Source organism: Macrosteles quadrilineatus, unplaced genomic scaffold, assembly GCF_028750875.1.
Source record: "Macrosteles quadrilineatus isolate MER2022 unplaced genomic scaffold, UCM_ALF_1.0 Scaffold_9__3_contigs__length_116548681, whole genome shotgun sequence".
NCBI lineage: Eukaryota > Metazoa > Arthropoda > Insecta > Hemiptera > Cicadellidae > Macrosteles > Macrosteles quadrilineatus.
In genome coordinates, this window is record NW_026542602.1 from 78,262,292 (window position 1) to 78,283,096 (window position 20,805).

A 20,805-nucleotide genomic window follows, 5' to 3' on the forward strand; every position below is an offset into this window, starting at 1 on the left:
CTGATATCTTTAGCTGATGTCAGCTAAATCAGCTGGATATCATTAAAAAATCAGCTGATGTCAGTACGTTGATATCAGCATTCAAATGTCAGCTGATGTGAACTGATATCAGTGACGATCTTCACTGATATTTTCACTTGGGTGTATTTAGCAAGAGAGAACTATGCAGAGCCATTTTTTGTTTGCATTAACTTAGAAACTATAAAATAAAATAACATAAACTTATCAAACCTTAATATTCATACTTGCTGGCTTACAAACAGTTTCTTGGTTTATGGTTGTTATGAATCTACAGAATGACCCCAACAATCCAGTAATCCAATTGTACTGACGATCCATACAATAAAAGTAAATAATATTATGTTATTGTAAATTCCTTCAGTTCAATATCACATAAGTTTCAAGGTGATTCAAATAAAAAAAATTAGTTTACTTTTAATTAATTTGTTTTAATTAAATTTGAAGAATTGTGTGGATACAAACATTCTAAACTTCAAGAAAAAGTAAAAAAAAATTCTAAATTAAATTGTTATAGAGAATAAGTAAACGTTGTAGTTTGCTTGTATATGAACGTAGTTTTAATAAATTTATTTTGTCATAAGCTTTAAACCATTTCACAATAAGAACACACTTTATTAACTTCCGTGCAGAAAACCTGTAAAGTACTCGGTCTACTTAATGGTACCGGTATTTTAAACAGAAAGAATTCTGAAAACTAAGTATTTGACTGGAAATCCAACCAGGCAAACGGAAATTGACTTAGACTGCAGGTTTGCTGCGGCAGGAGTATATTGTACAGTATGTACAATCCAGAAATCGGTATGCTATTCTTCTAAAACTGCAAATACTTAAGCCTTACTATTTAATTTAATTATACTGTACATGTTACCTTTTATATCCACACATACTTTATGTAGTGTGTGACAATCCCTAATATAAGATTAGTAGGCTAGGTTTGCTGCAGTTCTTGTGAAATAAAATATAAACTGTAAACAACGTCAATTGAAGCTGTAGTAACTTTATTTAGCGAAGTTGAACTGACACGATGAATGGGGAAAATATGTAATTTAAAATGTGATTAAAATTTTAATTTAATTTAGGTGAATTTGCGTGAGAAATCAAAACTGTTTGGGTAATAATGGAAGAAAGACATGTTCCGTTCTAAACGTCACAGTGTGTATTCCGGGCTGATAAGCAACTCCGCGTTATCTTTGCCCATCTCCAACAACCGGGAGACGGACTACGGACCAGATCTTTGTTTAGGTTGATCCCCTGATTTATGGCCTGAGGGTAATGGTCACCGGAGGTGGGGTGGGGAATCGAGAATTCTCAATCCCACCGGAGGCATTACCTTTTTGTCAAAGATTTCGCTTAGAATGCGATTACTTCTTAACTGTACATCTTTTGTTATAATTTTTAATTTTATGATCAGAACTATTTTTCGATTAGGAAACCTTTATTCGATTTTTTCATTATCAGCAAGTTTGGTTGGTTTGGTTAGGTTATGATAGTTAAATTAAATTTTATTAAAATTAAACCTACAAACGATACGTTTTGACAGCGACGGTGATAGAGCTAACAATTTTCCGCGAACAGTTCGGCTAATGCGGAGCGTTCGACACCAACCTAGAACTGACAGGTCAACCGACCGTGATTGAGGATTACAGCCTCGGTCAAGTGCCTACACCCCCAACAACCAAGTAGTCAAGGTCCTTTAAAAACATTTAGGGACATGAATGTTTCTTATCTGGGGTGGTAATTTGCGTGAGACAAAGTTAGCTATATGGAACGAGTTTGAACAATTTATTGATTTATATACTCAAAGTACCCGGAGACGCGTCTACTGCTCTACTGTCACATAGTCATGTATGGTTGGTGAAATTATTAAATCTGAATTTAGTAAAGTGAATGTTGATAGGTTTTTGATGTACAGTACAGTTGTCTAATGGGATAACAAGCCCGACTCTTTAAACAATATCTCGGTGGGATAGTTTTGGGATTTTTGAATATTGCTTTGATTATCTTTTTTACTCTGTATAATGGATCCAAAATTGATTGAAAAGTTCCTCCCCGTGCAATTGAGCTATGGCAACTGACATTGTACGAAGCAGTTGATTTCTGTAAGTCTTTCTATGGAGAGTAAAAATAAAACAAAAAAGCTTAGTTGATTTTTTTAGGGTTTTCTCTTTCTACCTCCACTTTGGGAGCATCCATAGCATGTCTTTTCATATATCACACACAAGAAATTTCCCGCCTTTTTATTTTTGTATATGATTGCAATATTTACTCTTGTAGGCTCCGGCTGTACGCTGCCCCCCCCCCCCTCCACTATTATGACAGGTGCACCGTGCGTGCGGGCCGCGGCCAGTATAATGTGTGCTAATCTCAGCTTAAACCCTCGATGTTATCTCTTCTTATCAGTCATCAAAGCGTCCTTTTGATGCGATTAAAGCCCCATCGTCGCCACGTGTATGGCACCCACCCCTCGCTGTTATTCAATTGTGCGCTGAAAACACCCGGAACCGACCCGGAAATCCTTTAACACCCTCAGATATTTTAAATTTGTTTTTAGACGGTATTAAAAATTAAATTAAAATTATTTTTGCTTGGACAGGCACGGGTAGGGTAACAAAATTACTTTCACTTAATTTTTTGCGTCTTTTGTAACATTTTAGTATTCTGAAATGTCACAACGTGTTTTTTGAGCCTCTTAACACTGTTTTGTTATCATCTTAGGCATGCACTGTAGCTGTGGATGCGATACTCCCTGGTGTAAATTAACGTCCGCACTAGTGAGTACTACGACTATCCGCAGTAATATCCTGATAATTAGACCAATTTCAATATACCAAAGGCAAAAATGTGGTTCAGATTCCACTATAAACATGCCTTAATTTATTGGTCCCTCAATTTCCTTTAGCTGTATGGGCTATTAATAGATGAGTGAACGAAGTGAACGAATCTATGTATCGTGTATAGCGGAGTCGGAGAAAAGTTGTCTGTGAGTGTGTTCGCACCTAAAACTCAAGAACCGTTGCACTTATAGCGTTCAAATTTTGCACAAATAGTTATGACACCAGTGTAAAGACACCATTAAAATTCTAGACGATTCCGCTCAGTAGTAATTATAAAATACTTAAAAAACATTTTTAAATTTGTCCCATAAGAATAACATTAGGAGCTACCTTCTTCTTCTTTTTATTTGTTTACGTTTTGCGACCAACAAGTTTGTTGTCTACTTAAGACAGAGAGAACGACTTTCACTCTAAGCTCTTTCATTCATGGAGTAAACAGTTTGGCGTCTGTGAATATATATCATTATAATTTCACAGCTTTCAGAATAATTTTATTTAAGCTAATTAAATTTCACAACTTTCAGAATAATAAATTGAACTTAACAATATTAGTCGGCAGTTATATACCGTTTATGTCCAGTATTAAAATTCACCTTTAAATTAAAAGTATATGGGTATGTATGTATTTAGAACAAAGCAGCTTTTTACATTATTCAATTTAATGTTGGCATTGAATATTAAATATTCAAAGATGTTGGTATATTTTTATATTAAAATGCTATGTGAAGGGGGGGGGAACAGGTCCCCGACGTAGAGGAAGCGGAAAGGTGAGCAGTGAAAAGAAAGGAGTACGGAAACCCTTTATGACTGTTAAATTAACGTATCGGTAATACTTAAGGGAGAGAAATAGGTCCACGATGTAGGAAGTGGTGAAGGAAGTAGTCAATGTGAGCAGTCCGGAGTGTGGGAAGCCTTAATGACAATTAGAATAATGTATCTGCAATTCTAAAAATGCTATGGGAAGGGAGGGAAATAGGTCCACGACACTTAGGAAGTGGTGAAGGAAGTAGTCAAGGCGAGCAGTCCGGAGTGTGGGAACCCTTTGTGGCAGTTAAGATTAATGTATCTGCCATGATAAAATGCTATAGGAAGGGAGGGAAACAGGTCCATGACGTAGGAAGCGGTAAAGGAAGTAGTCAAGGCGAGCAGTCCGGATTGTAGAAACCCTTTGTGGCAGTTAGATTAATATACCTGCAATACTGAAATGCTATAGGAAGGGAAGGAAACAGGTCCACGACGTAGGAAGCGGTGATGGAAGTAGTCAAGGCGAGCAGTCCAGAGTGTGGAAAACCTTTGTGACAGTTAGATTAATGTATCTGCAATACTAAAATGCTATGAGCAGAGAGGGAAACAGGTCCACGACGTAGGAAGTGGTGAAGGAAGTAGTCAAGGTGAACAGTCCAGAGTGTGGGAACTCTTTGTGATGGGAACTCTTTGACAGTTAGATTGATGTATCTGCAACAATAAAATGCTATGAGAAGAGAGGGAAACAGGAAATACATTACGTATATTACCAATGACTTTGGTTAATTAATGGACAAGAAGTTAGGATTTTTGTTGACTGAGATTTGGTTTTTTTTAGAGGTTGGCACTGGCAGCCTCTTTTAACCTTGCATTTGCCCGTCCACATAGACTAAGCGCCCGTGCGTGGATCGTTTACAGCAAAGCAAGGGGTGAGCCGGTACAGGACAAAGGTGAACTGAAATTTAGTGGCTGTGACCAGGATCCGAACCCACGACATCGCTGCCTTGGGCCCGAAGTCCGCGTGACGCTACCGACTGAGCCACCGACTCACCATTATTTGCCCCGACTCATGGGTTGATTTGCCGATACAAATTACATTTTTGTGTTCACCAGTGACACCGGTAAGTATGCTAGGTTTGGGTGGACTCTTTCATTATTGCGCTCATGTTCACTCATCCCGTTACGCGCAGAATAAGCGTACTACTAGTTAACAGCTGTATCTAAGCAATATGTCGGCCTTAGTCACCAACAAGACTACAAGATCGCGCCACTCATCCTATACTCATCTCCATTCATACTTGGCTTAAAATACCTATTTTGTATGGTCACCACTTCATTGTAAAGTGTTAAAGTATATTACTGTTGGAAGACAGTACTAGAACTAAAATAACACTCTTTGGTGGTTTATTCGTGAGCAAATTTAATTTTAAGGGCAGAATTTAGTTTAGACTTATGTTTGTATTATTATTTAAATAGAACTGTCAAAAAAATTCCAAACCATATCTTAATGGTATTAGTATATTATAAGGTTTGAACCAGTGACGTCATTTGTTTATGTTTATGACCCATACCTTTTATGTTATAATATCCGTAATTACACAGTTACAATACTCTCAGCTGTTTCCTGATGTCAACAGCTGTTTCATTTAAGTTTACAGCCAATCATATGGTCTTTTATTATGTGCCAAATACTGAAACACTTTGAGACCTCGTGTTGCGGATTCCTATGAGAGTTTTTTGAACCATGCAAAATTTGAAAACGGTTGCATCTGCCATCTAGAGGAGTTACGTATAACCATTGACTATATAACACTGTCAATGGTATAACGAAATACATTAGTGTCAACGTAAGAGCTAAGATCGCTCCGCTCAGTGACAATAAATGCTTATGATAAACCATTGATTCTTTGGGTTGGATACTATTTTGTTTTACTATGTAAAAAAAGACTATTTTATCGTCTTAGGGATGATGTTTTAATAGTAAATTCAAATCTTCTTGTTCGTGTATGATTGATTATCTCTCTTTTCTCGCGACTTCATATGGGTCGAATACAGGGTGTCCCGTAGTTAAGTAAACAGCCAAACTCCAGGAAATGGTTCTTTAGGTCGAAATAAAGGGAAAATAAAAAAGAAAAGTGTCCCCCAAAATCGCTTAGTTAACTAAATATCTATCATTTCGTAATTTTTAAATAAACATTTGTATCTTTTAATTGTTTCAACTTTCAACCGATCTTTATGGATCTTGGTAAATTGGTAAATAAGTCCAGACTAACCTAAGTGAGTGTGTTTTTATGACAAGACCTATGTAAAAAAAATACCACGTTCCAATCCAAAATTTCAAAATGGCGGCCAATTTATCTTTTTAATTTAAATAACAAAAAATGTTGATTTTATAGAACAACTTTAGGATACTTTTATTTAGCATTTTAAAATATCTACCAAACTACACGAATAATACATTGCTGAATTTTGACGACTTTTGTGGAAGAATTACGCTAAGCTGGTTAGGTTGCAACTCATTTTACAACTAAAAATCGTGATATTTCACTTATTTCACACTGAGTCCTGCTAAAATCATGTTGCATGTTGTTAACATAATGTTGTGCAGTTATGGTTGAGTCGGATGGTTTGTATCATGCAGCGGATCCTCCATTTTGTCGTATAAATATTGTAGAGAGGGACGGCGGCGCCGGTGCTAGTTCACATCGCGGGCGCAGGCGTCGCTTCGTCAGGTGTCCAGGATCCCACGATACACGATCGATCTCCAGAACCTCAGAGACTCTCGACAATCGTTATACAAATTAAGGTTTTCATCCAGTTTGAATTCTTGAAGATGACAATTATCTAGTAAATATAGACTATGGTTTTATGTTTGGCCAACGCTTCATTGCAATGACGTCGACAATGTTACTCTAGTATTTGAGTTTTTTTTTCTTTGGTACAATACAAATAGTGAAAAAACTGAGTAGTTGAGTGGATATAGTGCTTGTCTAGTAGAAAGGCTGTCGGTTATGTCCCAAATGTTCAAATCGGCAAGTTTTAACATACATAAAGCGTTCTCCTTGACTTAAAGCCTCGTTAAGTTTTTTAATAAGAATAAAGAGATTCTTTATGTTGGTAAAATCACTTTATTTCGAATTGTCTTTACTTGCTTTTGTCAGTTGATTATTTAAATTATTTAAATCAGCCATCTGCCAATGTTTTGGTTTAGTTTTTATATATACACAATTCTGTTCAGTTCATGAAATAACAGTAGTTTTTGTTAATCTGTATTGAGTTTTTTATAGTAAGCTTTCAACACTGTATTTAATATACACACTGAACCGATACATCTCTGAAATAGCTCTTTCCTTTAAAATATTGTCTTCTCAGGGAATTTAAATTATAGGCTAGACCCGGGACCGACTTTCTTTATTTTTCATTTTGATGTCACCAGATTCAAATAATGCCATCTGTTCAATTTTTATTCTTACATATTCACTAACAAGATAACTCTAAAAAATGATCCGGTTTTATGAAATGTTGTTCAAATGTGCGAACTAACGTTTACCCCACGAATACTTAAACAGAACCGGTTATGGGGTATGGGTCATAAACATAAACAAATGACGTTGCTGGCTCGAATCCTATACTGATAGCATTAACATAATATTATGGTTTGGACAGTTCCATTTAAATAATGTTTATTTTTGGGCCACTAACATAATTTGTTTATGTTTATGATCTCTATGCCTTGGGTGTTCAAGTATTTGTGGATTATTCCAACGAGTGTTCTTGGACTAACATGGTCGGACTATTGGAGAATTGAGTCAGATGGTACCCTGCAGTGGAATATGGTACATTGAAATTTCCTACATTGATCATATGAACCTTTAACGGTTTCATTCAAAACCGTAGAGCTCGGAAAACTACTAATTTAACATACTGAAGTGTTGTCATGTGCCAAATGGCAAATAGTTACAGACAAACTAAACAAACTCTAAATTTAAAATTTATAATAGTCTTATGGACTAACTGTTGTAGTTTGCTTTATTTGTGGACATATTTCCATACAATTGTTTTAAGCTATTTCAAACTACAGTAATTTATAAACATTTTACAAAAAAAAATAGGCTACTTTATTACATTAATTGTAGCAGCAACAAATCTACTCACTAAATCGAATGTTGTTTTAACGGGGAATAAATCCTATGAGGCACATAGAAACCGCTTAGTCTGCAGGTTTGCTGTGGCAGTAGTATTTTTGATTGTTACCAAAATTCGATATCAAATAATAATTATTGCTCTGCACATACTACCATTGACTATTAGATACTGAAGTATAATAGTCAAAGATACCACATAGTGTTTAAAGGAAATTGCATTTGAAACCTCCATGGAAACCAATGCCACTACTGTTAAATCAATAAATCTCAAATGGAAACTTAAAGTCCAGTGTTTGTTTTGCACTTACAACCCCTATGGACCAATTTGCTCTCCAAGGTGTTGATTCAGTATTTAGTGGCAGTTAATAGAATCCCCATTCGAGGGGAGGTTTTTGAACACCCTCCTCCCCCCCCCCCCACCGTCATCGGAAAGTTCAGGTGCAGCACAGGATCGATTTTACAGATGTTACTATCCCACTATCGTGGTCTCATCTCTCTACACATTCAAACGCCCATTTTGGGATTTTTAATGTTGTATATAGTTAAAATATAAAATAATGTATACAATATTCTTCTTTTGTTTTTTTTATCCAAAACGGAAAAAACATGAAGCAATATCAATTTTGATATAGGCCTAATGTATCATGAGTAAAATAAAATCCAACTTTTCACTAAGCCCCTCGATTTTTCTGGTAGCTAAGAAGATGGAATTGTAGTTTACATTATCCTCTTTAACGTTTAAAACTGCATTTTCTTATAAAATAATTACATTGCACACATGCGCGTTATCTTATAGTAATAAGGACGATCAGTAACACAATAGGTTCAATTTGATACATTTTTTTTATTTACATAAACATTTAAAGAGGCATGTTATATTACAATTACTAGATTAATTGTATTTACAAGTTTTTTTTATAAATTAATATTTGAAAGGGTTCATGAAACGCTTACACAAATGAAACAGTTAGGGAGACTCTGAAATAAAGCTAAGAAAATTTTTCCTCCAAGGAAGAACTGGTGATAATGGATTGAATAAAATTTGAATTAAAATTAATTTGAAATAAAAACATTACCAATATTTTCACGATTTTTTATTTTATGAGGCCTTTTGCCAGCTATGCTGGCATCCTGATGATGCCAGCATAGCTGGCGAAAGGCATCATAAAATAAAAAATTCTGAAAATATTGGTGAAGTTTTTATTTCAAATTTATAAGCTAAGAACAATTAATGTGAACCCCATAAATTTCTACGTTTCAATATAAAAAAATGTAAATTTGTTTTGAATTGCAGTAGATTATAGTGTTATATTGTGTAATGAAACAAGTAAATACATATAAATAATAAATTACCCAGTATTCACGGAATTTTAACTTATTGACTTATTTGTACAAACTAAGGCAATGTTTGAAAGTTCGACTCCAATTTAGTTATTAGTTGATGAATAAAGTACTAAATACATTTGTTGATTTGTTATACAGTAGTCATATAAACATTTCATAATAGAAAAGAATTGCAGCTAAGATCACAGCACGATACATTCTTATATTATATTATATACAATAGAGATACAGTAATAGATAGGATTCAATGGTTTAGTAAAGCCTTTGTTGTTTTCGTGGACTAGATTTGACTAGATAACAATACAAGTTTAACAAAACAGAATGATGTGGTTGTGTGTTAGGTTTTTCTACATCAACCTAAACGCAATGAAATTATAATGTACATTTTCAGCATACGAAAAACTAATCACATTGAAAAAGTACGACTTTTATTCTCCTACCTATTCATTGTGGTTCAGTGTTTTTAAGAGTGAATAATGAATAACTTAATGAAGGTTAAGCTCTGTCGTATGTATAGATACTGAGTTAAGAAGGTTTAGTGTGCATGTATACACGTATGGAGTGGAAATTTAAAGTATAACTAAGATAAATCTTCGCTTTGAAGATTAAGGGCTGTAACCAATAACCAAGAAAGCGTGGAGGATGAAGGAAAACAAGAATTAATCGTAGAGTAGGACAATATACACACGTTACGTCTCTTCAAGGTAGAAATTAGGGCATCCCGACGTCTAAATAAAAATTTGTGATGTGGAAAAACTACTGAACAAGTAGTAAAAGTCGCGAGATCGTCTCTGAGGATGTATGGACAATTTCTGTGTTTAGTTGTCCATACTGAAGGAGCCGCCAGACTTGTTGGCCCTGGGGTCCTCAGGGGTCCACACCTTGGCGTACATCACCCCACTGGCGCTGTTTTCCTTGTCCGAGTGCCAAGACAGGGAGTGGACGGCGTACGGCGAACCGTAGGCTCCTGGAACATGCCGTTTTGTAAAAATCTGATCTAAAATATATTGCTAGCTATTTGCAATCGGCAACATCACACACAGTTTACAATAAACAGGCAATCTCAGTTGGACACTGATTTCAAACTAAACGGATCGGGTTGTTTCAGACAATGTGGTCCAAACGTCAGCGACAAAATGCTCCGGCGTTAAAGCAACTCATTTCTCCCTTCAACTCAAAGCGTTTAGTTACGACGTAATAAACTCGGAATATTTTGACAATGGAACACCTTGACATTGGAGGACTTTGCTATCGAACTATACCTCAATAGTTGGATTAAAAACTTAGCACGGATTAAAGTAGCTTGTTAAACACTTTGAGATTCAACCCCGTCCAGGGGACAAAGCCGTAGATTTAGGTTTCGAGTCTTGCCTCGATCATGTCAAGTATGCAGCCAATGGAGAGAGGTCTACGAGTAGTAATTGGTGCTTTAGGTAAATAAATACCCCCGCCGCAGCAAACCTGCCGACTAAGCGAATTTCCATTTGTCTGAATTGATTTTCAGTTAAATATATTTAATAACATTAGGTTTAACGAGTAGCTAGGTTTGCTGCTACAAGGAAACTAATAAAGTGTGTTTTTTTTTTAATATTGATAGCTTAGTACAAAATAAATAAATTTGTTCAAAATACAAAATATATCCATAAACAAGCAAACTACAACATTTAACAATATTCTCCATAAGAATAACATGGGAATTTTAAATTTACAATTTTTTTAATTTTCTCCGTTACTATTAACCGAACAAAAATACTTTTATATACTAAATTGTTTTTTTTAAGCTCTTTAAAAAGGTCTAAAGAGAAATTGGGATATTTTGTGTTTTGAGGGTCAAAAGTGAGAAAAACCAATTTTTACCCCATAAAACCCCCCGTAAAGCCCCGTTCCCATGGTCCGATCATGCTGGTTCGCGAACTCATTCAAGTTTTTCCCGCTTTACACCTTTAAACCAAATTTCATCAAAATCGGACAAAAATTACTCAAGTTATCGCGTTCACGGACGTATATATATATATATATATATATATATACATATATAAAAATTTGAACGAATGGTGTTTTTGGCCTCTGGGGACATCAAAATGAAAAAGTAAATCGGTCCCGGGCCTAGGTCTTACCGTGCCACCTACGGTAATAGCTACTTCCCTTTAGGGAAATTCGCTAAAAGGGATAGATGTAGTATTTGCGAGTAATTTTCACTAGATCTTAGTGTCTGTGTATCCACTTAAGTTTTTTTTGAAAAAAAGTTTTTGATGTTATTGTCCCTGAAATGAGGAAATGGAACAAATCATAATGAATCAGTAGAAAATGAAATATGCGCAGTAAACAAATGTATGGAGAGAAAATGATAGTGAACTTTGAATCGTCAGGGCTTGACAAATACAGCTCAGCGTCTTACCTGATAAAAGAGAAAGAGACTACACTGCTTGAGACGAATAGGAATCTGAAACTGTCTATTGGCTGTGATGCAAGATTGATTAATTTTACAAGGAGATGCCCACAAGAATCACCAACTACAGACCGACTATTTTACCATAAGATTATTGCTTATGTTTTATAACTCCATATGACTAGTTATACTAAGAGTGTTAAACATTATAGTGAGCCTCCCTTAAGCTGGGTTTTCCTAGGCGCGGAAGCGGAGAGCGGAGAGAGGAAAGCGGAGAGCGGAAAAGAGATTAACATGGTGTTCCGCTCAGCTTCTAGGAAAACAGTAACATTAAATTACCAAAGACAAGGGGAGTCCGCTCTCCGCGTTCCTCTCTCCGCTCTCCACTTCCGCGCCTAGGAAACCCCGGTTTTAAAAAGATTTCAAGTTTAAACTTAAACACTTCTGGCATGAATACGAAAACAAATTAACAAATCGTCCAACAAACCAGCACGAGTTGTGTAAATTGTTAATGTAGGGGTCGGGGTCGAGGGCAGGTGTGGTTCCGGTAGATTGGCACCGGAAGTGAGCGAGTTTATGATTGATTGTTGTGATGTAATATCTCGCACGTGCACGATGATTCACTGAGGGATTCCGCCACCTGGATGTAAGTGTTCTGCGTGTCACACAAGTGTGTGTGTGCGTTGATGAGTTCACAGTAGGTGTACAGAGGGAGGAACCATGGGCGATATTCTGCCATGGTAGGATATTGAGTAAAAAAGGGGATTGGTGTTTGATTTATAATTTTGATAAAACAATTTCTTGTTATAAAATGAAAGTCCTTATTAGTAATCAGGGTAATTAAATAACCCTCAAAATAATTTATAATAGGGTTTGTTTTATCATTATTTTACTAACTTTTAAGTTAGATTTAACTTTATGCCTAATTGCTAATTCCCAAGCTAAGTGACAACTAGCACCAGATTTGAGCGAGGAACTTTGTAACCTCCAATATGTGACCCTGTCAATCGATTAAGTAGTTACTAGCTAATATTAACATATCAAATGAGGTATCACGCAAGGCGCATTTGTGCCGTATGCCTTGGAACTTGGAAGGCTATCAATATCGGAAAATGAAAGGGCTGACAAAGAGGAAAGCAGTAACAAACCGCATAAAAAAGTCATAAATGCGCTATTTTTGAGACTGAAGAACACATACACAGTTCTATAAACAAAAACAAAGTTAAAAAAAAATTTATTGAATTACAATTTTGCATCCACTATGACATAAAATACACATCTCACTCCTCGAGGTGCTCTAAAACGTTTCTCTCCCCCCAACACTTCACCCCTTAGCGAGATACAAAGTATCGATGTTACGCTGCAATTAACACGACACCCCTGCAACTATCTGCTCAACTCGACCCTTGAATTAGCCCTCAATTTGCGGAACCAATGGGGTCCAGTGTATTAATACCATTGTGTCGGAGTTCCGCTCCAAATGCAAGGTGAGGGGCGAAGTGTTGAGGGGAAGAAGAGCAGCTGTTTCCAACAATAACACGTGACGTCACGATTTAAAACACCAACATAAACAAAGGGGGTTTCGATAGATGATGTAGCGATATAGGGTTTTTAATTTTTAAGTTTTAAAATACTTCAAATTTCGGTTTTAATTAAAAGAACAGCTTTTAATAAAATTACAAATACTATTTTTGTGGTTCATATGGCTTTAAAATTATTTGAAAATTGTAGGTTAAATTGGTGGTGTTAGTGTGCAAATACAACGTGCTCAAGGAATTGTATATTTTATGAGAAGGGGCTATTTCTTTATATTAAAACGTGAAAGGGGTTTGTCCAAAGATACTGAACTCCACCCCCTTCACTTGACGGATTTTTATGTTTTTCCTTGAAGGAAATATAATGTTGAGATGAGTTGAATGTCAAAGCCATCATTTTGGGTTTCGGTGCTGTGCAAACTCCATTACGACAAATGGCTAGAACAGATGGGAACAACTCAATGTTGCTGACTGCAAAATAATGGAATCACAATTGTTTATGTTTATAAACACAGTAACATAACATGAAAGTGATCTAGCTTTTACTTTATGTTCTACATGATTCTAGTTTCTTTAAAGACGATATGTCTGACTATTATCTTACCTCTCACGATGACTTTCTTGCCGTCGTCCCTGCAGTTCCGGGGTCGTCCGAGAGGAGCGCCCTTGTCGCCAAGACCTCGGTCAGCCCTGACCAGCTCACTCAGGAAGTTTATGTAGCCTATGGCCAGCTTCAGTGTGTCCACCTGCAAAAGTCGGTTGAATTTTAAAATCCTGCTTTCTAGCATCCTTTAGTCCAATTTTCAAAGGAAAATAAAATCATTTCAAGTTATTGGACAAGCATCTTTCCTAGTTAACCAATTATTGAAAAAATCTCCAAAAGTCCAAGAAAAAAACATCCTTCGTGTAAAGATGGATGAAGAATTTAATTAATCAAGCACAATACACATATATTCCTAGGCCACATAAATGAAAATATTGAGCGTTTGGTAATGTTATTCAATTAGATTATAAGCTGATTTAAACCAAAAGTGGCAAGGTACACAGCAAATATACGTGGATAACTTGAGGAGACCTAACTTGAAAAGACCTAGAATCACCTAGCTACGAAACCTCTCTACTCAATACCTTTCCTCTTCTGTTCTCTCCATGTCCTCACTACCTCACCCATACTCACTAGTAAAATGCGAACAAGGTTGTACAAGAGGAAGCCCCAGTTTCAATATCTACAATGATCTTATAAGGTGTCGTTGGAATTTTTGGCAGAACTATTGTGAAAATACTGTTAGGTAAATTGCTGTAGATTCAATGTGTACCTTAGACAGTCGTTTCTCGTACGGCAGTGTGGGTATGTGAGCTCTGAGGCCCTCGAAGGCATCATTGATGCTCTGCATTCTTCTTCTCTCTCGCAGATTGGCGGCTTGCCTCTGCTGGACTTGCTGTTGAGGACATTTCCCTCGTCTTCTCGTTCTTCTTTGTCCTCCTAAAACATTGAAAAAATAATATAGGAGTTGTTAAAACCAAAAAACCTTGTATCGATGGGATTATGTTTCCTTAAGTCCAATCCGAATGTATCTGTTTGTTATCTAATGGTCAGTTTTCAACATTATGAAAGGAAGTAAAAAATTAAACTGGACAAGTTTGCATTTTTACAAGTAAATAATTAATCCCCCAAGCGCCTTACCAATCCTGTGTATCTATTATATGTAAATCAGATCACTGGTCTACTCCTCAGACAGGCCACATAAAGATATCGTATCTGACCAACCCTTATCTTAGTTTGTTCATAACTTATGAGCCTTTTTGTTAGAGATATTCCTGAGATATCAAAGTGTACAAATCCTATCCAGAAACCCTTGATTATAAAACTACATTGCAAGGGAACTACACGTTTTGTAGTATAGTTCAATAAGATATACAGTTTAATTACATATACTGTACTGTATTAATATGGCATTCTAAAAATCATTTCTAGAAAAACTGCAAACCAAGGAAGCCTTGCAGTAAGGTCCAGTAAGGTATGGAGTTCAAAGGAAATCACAAATATCTATCGATTTCATTATAACAATTCCTGAATAAAAATCTAAAAAGCAAGATATTGCTCTTAAGGCATTATCAAAGACTAATTTTGCAGTGTAAATTGCACTCACCGTTCTCATGGTCGCTAGCATAGCTGTAAGAGGAGCAGTCGCTGAGACAGGAGTCTTCGCCGTCGTCACACAGGAACAGCTCGGCGCTGGAGCCGCTGGAGAAACTGTGGTTGTCCAGCAGAAAGTGACGTTCCAGCTCCAGGCTAACGTCCATGTTGTACATATCACAAGATCATTACATGGTTTGCCTGCAACATAATGTTTCTGTGACGTCTTGGTTATTGTTGACATTTGGATACCAAAGCCAATTTGTTATCCAGATAGAATGTTTTTGAATAAGTCACTCATAGATTATATTGATGCATGGACTTACCATGACCGTATTCGTGTATCGTCAATGACTGCAGTAAATATTATGTGTTATTCTTTAAATTTTTAAGAAGTTAGTGTTCTCTTGTTGATGAGACACAAAATATGCTATAGTTTCGAATAAGCTGTCTTTTCTGTTTTGCTTGGTGTAACAGTTGGTGCATCGTAAGAAATCATTACTTGACATCATCGCACTATTAATTATACAGTAATTCCTTTGACTATCAATACAACTTCAGTATCCAAAAGTCAATGGTACTACTGTACGTTCACTTTGATAATACAACTACTGGCCACAACCATAGATAAAACATAGGTACTCCCTTAGTTGGTTAGTCCATGGCGACAACTTTAATATGGGAATGTGACGACTACTATGGGAGTTTGTTGTTATCATGACACTAACCCCACTAGTATGTGGGAAACTGTAAATTATATATGAAAATATGATTTTATACGATTCCGTTATGCATTATGTTGTGTACCAGTATACCTTTTAAAAGTATACATAATCAGACAACAATTGCGGTCTTTACACTCCAAAATGTCAATATTCAAACCTTATCAAAACTAATATACGCTATCTACTACCCTAACAACTTGAGTTTTTACACACATTTACCACGTATCAGGCATATTTTGTATTACACTGTTTGACGGGTCACGGGTGATCTGAAAACTTGAATCTATATAAACAATACCCCCGCCACAGCAAACCTGCAGACTAAGTTAATTTCAATTTGCCTGATTGGATTTTCAATAAAATAACTCCTTAAAAATCTCATATTATTCCCTATTTAAATAGTATTGGATTAACGGAGTACTTGGGTTTGCTGCTAAAATGAAATCAATAGTGTTTTTGTCTTACTATATCTTTACTTTTATGATAGTGTAAACAAAATTAAAACCCAATCAAATGTACAACATGCAATTCAATAACGATCATATTCATCTGACTATGATCATTTTTCCACAGTATCAAATGGTATCACTATGCCTCTACCCACACACATACACACACACTAGGTCAACGTCACATAAGATACATTTTATAGATCAGTTACATAGCATTTTTCTGTACACTTTTAATACGTTGTTCGTAACGTAGTATTTCCATCTTAAAATATAGCACATTAAATAAAATAAGATAAATTAAATAAAAAGCTGTATTATAGGCTTGTTATTTTTAGTTTACCCAGAGTGTGTTTGTCGGTGTATCTTACTAGTATTATAAATGTGAATGTTTGTGTGTTGCTCAATCACGCATAAACTACTGGACGGATTGGGCTGAAATTTGGCATGACGATGGCTCACATTCCCGATTAACATTTAGCCTTTTGTAGGTTCGGATGATATTCCGTGTAAGCCCTTCATCCTATAGGCTTTTTCTTCGAATGTGCTGATTCTGTTGTCATCATCTGGACTCTGTCATCATCTGGACTCTGTCATCATCTGGACTTTTTCAAGTTTACATTTGTTTACATCAAAACAGATGGCCATGATAGAATTTTGACATCTATAGGCTACGAAAATGGTGTTATCGTTACAGTCGAAAATGGTGTTATCGTTACAGTTGGTAATGTTTTTTAGTGAATTAAAGCAAGGCCACACGTTCATTTAGTGTTGCCTTGATTCAACACCAATAATGTTATTTGTATGAAATGTGAAGAAGAAATTGACTTACACTAGATTTTGTGTTTTCAAATAAGTTTGTTTCACTTTTTCATGCATGATTTCATATTGTTTTGGAAAAACTAATCACAACGTCTTATCGACTTCAGAAGTCGAACATTACAAATGTTCTCTTCATTTATACATATATGAATAGTTTTATAAAAAAACCATTTTATTTTCAAACTATATCAATGATGTTTAAAAATTATTGTTATGAGATTAAACCTTTAGCTTTTAAATTTAAATATCCGTGAGCAAAGCCACTAACGATGTAATATCGTTGGCCACGACGGGTTGTGCTATCTTTATGTGTATGTGTGTCCACAAGCACGATCACTCGAGATTATTTTCATTCACGATCATTTTATTTCAACGGAATTTAGGAACTTATGCCTTCTCTGCAGCAGCAAATCTAGGTTGGACTCGTTAAAATTAGTTGAATCTAAATAGAGGAAAATCTCTCTTAAGTTAGTGAAAATACAACCAGACAAATGGAAATTAGCTCAGTCTGCAGGTTTGCTGCGGCAGGGGCATTTTTAATTTACTGTGATTTATCTTTACTATAAATCATCGTGCGTTTATTTTTAAATGCTATTGCTTATTCACATGTATTGTTTATTTATAATATATTCTGTTATTAAAATGAAAATATATATTCCATCAATTATTAATTGTTTGAGATGGGGTGTGTATTTTAACCCAAATATGAGTTAAGGATGAGTGTAGAATGGTTTGAGATTATCTGTGTAGCTTTGTTAACTGACACTGACATCCTAGCTGTTTCATATACAGTTAAATAATACAAATAAATTCATCTATCTGTTTAATAAAATTGATTTGATTCATACGCTGTAAGTGTAAGAGTTCCTCGGTACCATCATACACAGTATACATTCCCTTACTCTAAGATAAAAATCACAACTCACCAGCAGGTAGTAGGAGTGAGGAGTGCTAAATGATGATGACACTTTACACACACCGCCGCGTGTACACGTGCTACTGACGTGTGTCGTGTCGCGTGTCGAGGGGGAGGGGCGTGTCCGTGTCGCGCGTGCTCTTCTTGCACCAATCAAAACACTGCACCCCCCCCCCCCCTCACCACTACACGGGGGTGAACTATATGTACTAATAGATACATGGCGATACGGTACACCCATACAGTGTACATTTAGGGCAGGTTAGGTTATAACATAAATGGAATATGATAAAATAATTGTTGTTAAAAAAATCTAGTCTTTACTGGTTTTGTGATGGGGGGGATGCATTTTTAGCTAATAATTTATCTAACAGATGGGAATTTAAGTGTATGATTCTTAATTACTCAAATAATATTGTTGCATTTAAGCCCATTACAAATTAACTGCACTGAAGATTTCTTCTATTGCAAGTGGCAACTGTGGTGTTCCCCAAGGGTCTGTTCTTGGACCTGTGCTGTTTGTATTGCAGTAAATTACATACCTTGTAATCTTAGTGAGAATATTTTTCAATACACTGATTACACCAGTATGCTAAATATTGTTACAGTAGTGACATTTTTACCCCATAAATTTGGTTCTACATGGGATCGGCAGGGCCACAGAATGTTTTCTGCCAACAGGGTTCTTTTAAATGAGGGCAAACCCTTGAACATAATTTTCAGTATTAGGGAAGTACCAGACACTATGGTGTCTAACCCCGACGTGAAATTTCTTGGGATTAGATAAAAATCTAACAAAATCAGCATTTTTGGGGGTAAAATTGGCTTCCAAAGTTTTTATTTAAACTTTTGCCCTTTCTTTCTTATCTCTTTAGTAGTGTTATAATTTGTTTGTTTATGAAAGTTGGATCGAAGTTGGAAAATTTATTTAACAGGTAATAAAGCTGACAGATTTATGGAAATGTTTGTGAAAAAATCAGGCAAATGGAAACTGGTTCTGCAGGTTTGCTGGACGAGAGTGTTTATTTTAAACAGTGATAGGCTTAGACAAATTAAGTTTAAGGAACCCCCCTTTACATCTTTACATATTAAAACACCCATGAGTAAATATGTTTGAGTGGTGCCTAGATACTATTTTGATGTGTACTAAACTGTTCTAAAATTAATTTTCATGATTCATTGACCCTTCTAGTATATTAATCTAAATAAACCCCAGATGCATCACCTTAATCGATATCTATATTATTATAACATTGAGTTGGTGTCTGTCTGTCCGGCTGCCACCACTAAAATACTAAACCCAATCCGTGACAGCCCAAATTAAGCACAAATATTGTCCACATACCTAGGAATGTCATAGGATAGGACCATTGACTATATACTAGGACTATTCGCTTCCCTGAGTTCCTCTCGGGCTCCGCCCCTTGGATGTCCAAAGTTTTGTGGTGCAGGGGGATGGGAGGGATATACCACCCCCCGAAATATTTTATATTTTATTAGATAACATAAATACTAAATAGCTTGATCATATTTTAGAGCTCAATTACGTATAAAAATACTTTTATAGGCTTTAAATTCCACATTTTTCTGGAGGATATTCCATCCCCCCCGCCGAATCTCGATGGTCATCCCCCCCCCCCGAAATGAAATCCTGGGACCGCCACTGGAGGCTTTCAATAGTATATATTAATTGGTCTCCATGGAAGCATGAGAAAATTCACAAACTGTGTTTACCTTTGCTTTAACATTTCAATGTAAACAGCCAGAACTGATAAATGTTTATTTCACAATTTCAGACAGCTGATCCAAACAAATTAAATAAAATATTTTACACAAATATGTGGTAGGTTTATTTATGTAATTGATTATGGAAATAAAACATGATTGTATAACGGTAAGTTATGAAAAATATGTCATTGTTATATTTTAATGTAAACAGAAGGACAATTACAATGTAGGAAATTGTCAACATAGCATAAACAAGAATTTGTAAAATTGCTTACACCAAACTCCTGCTTACGCGTGTTTTATAATTTTACAAAAACATGTCTATAATTGGTTCCATTCAGAATGTATTACGTCTCAATTGCAGTATAATGTTAGTAAATTACGATATTGGACGGTGGTGCAACATTATCAAATTCTGTTGTTCCTCCCCTACTGCAGCTGCCCCCCTCCCACAATAGACAACTCAATTAAACCTCATTGTTTGGCAGGGGAGGAGTAGATATCGTCATGCATGTTGTTTATGGTTAATTACTAAGGTTATTCGATCGTCATTTGTTGGCATAATGCATAATAACTAAAAAAATTTATTGTTTACAAATATGCCAACTGTATAGGGCATACTTATGACCATCATAACGTGTATATTTCAAGTATATACAAATAAAACATCACTGAACCAGTTTAAGACTGTAAGAATTCCAGACGTTTAGGAATTAATAATTAAATTCCATGTTGATGGCCCCTGGATTACTACCTGCGCCGGGACCGTCCGCGTCGTGTGATAGGCATATCTAAATGTTATGTTCGTAATTCGTTTCGTGTTATTTATTTATTGTATGCGTGTGACAGCAATGTCTTACTGTGTTTGTACTCTGACGATGCCGTATTAACGGCGAAACATGTAGGTTTTTAGCCTAACATCACATCATTTGGATTACTTGACGAGGTAATTATACCACAATATTATAGAATTAATAATATTGAAGTTAGTATATCACAGTAATACGACAATGGGC

At 35.8% G+C, this 20,805-nt stretch overlaps 1 protein-coding gene across 1 annotated transcript; it reads right to left on the reverse strand.

Annotated features, from left to right (window-relative positions):
* Positions 1 to 9,072: 9,072 nt before the first annotated feature.
* LOC129004500 (pancreas transcription factor 1 subunit alpha) lies at positions 9,073 to 18,139 on the reverse strand. Its single transcript, XM_054433107.1, has 5 exons — positions 18,072 to 18,139; positions 15,163 to 15,350; positions 14,329 to 14,495; positions 13,617 to 13,758; positions 9,073 to 10,055 (listed from the first exon to the last, which is right to left on the reverse strand). Exons 2-5 carry the CDS (start codon positions 15,323 to 15,325, stop codon positions 9,907 to 9,909), a joined length of 621 nt encoding a protein of 206 aa, XP_054289082.1. The 5' UTR covers positions 15,326 to 15,350; positions 18,072 to 18,139; the 3' UTR covers positions 9,073 to 9,906.
* Between the last annotated feature and the right edge of the window lie 2,666 nt (positions 18,140 to 20,805).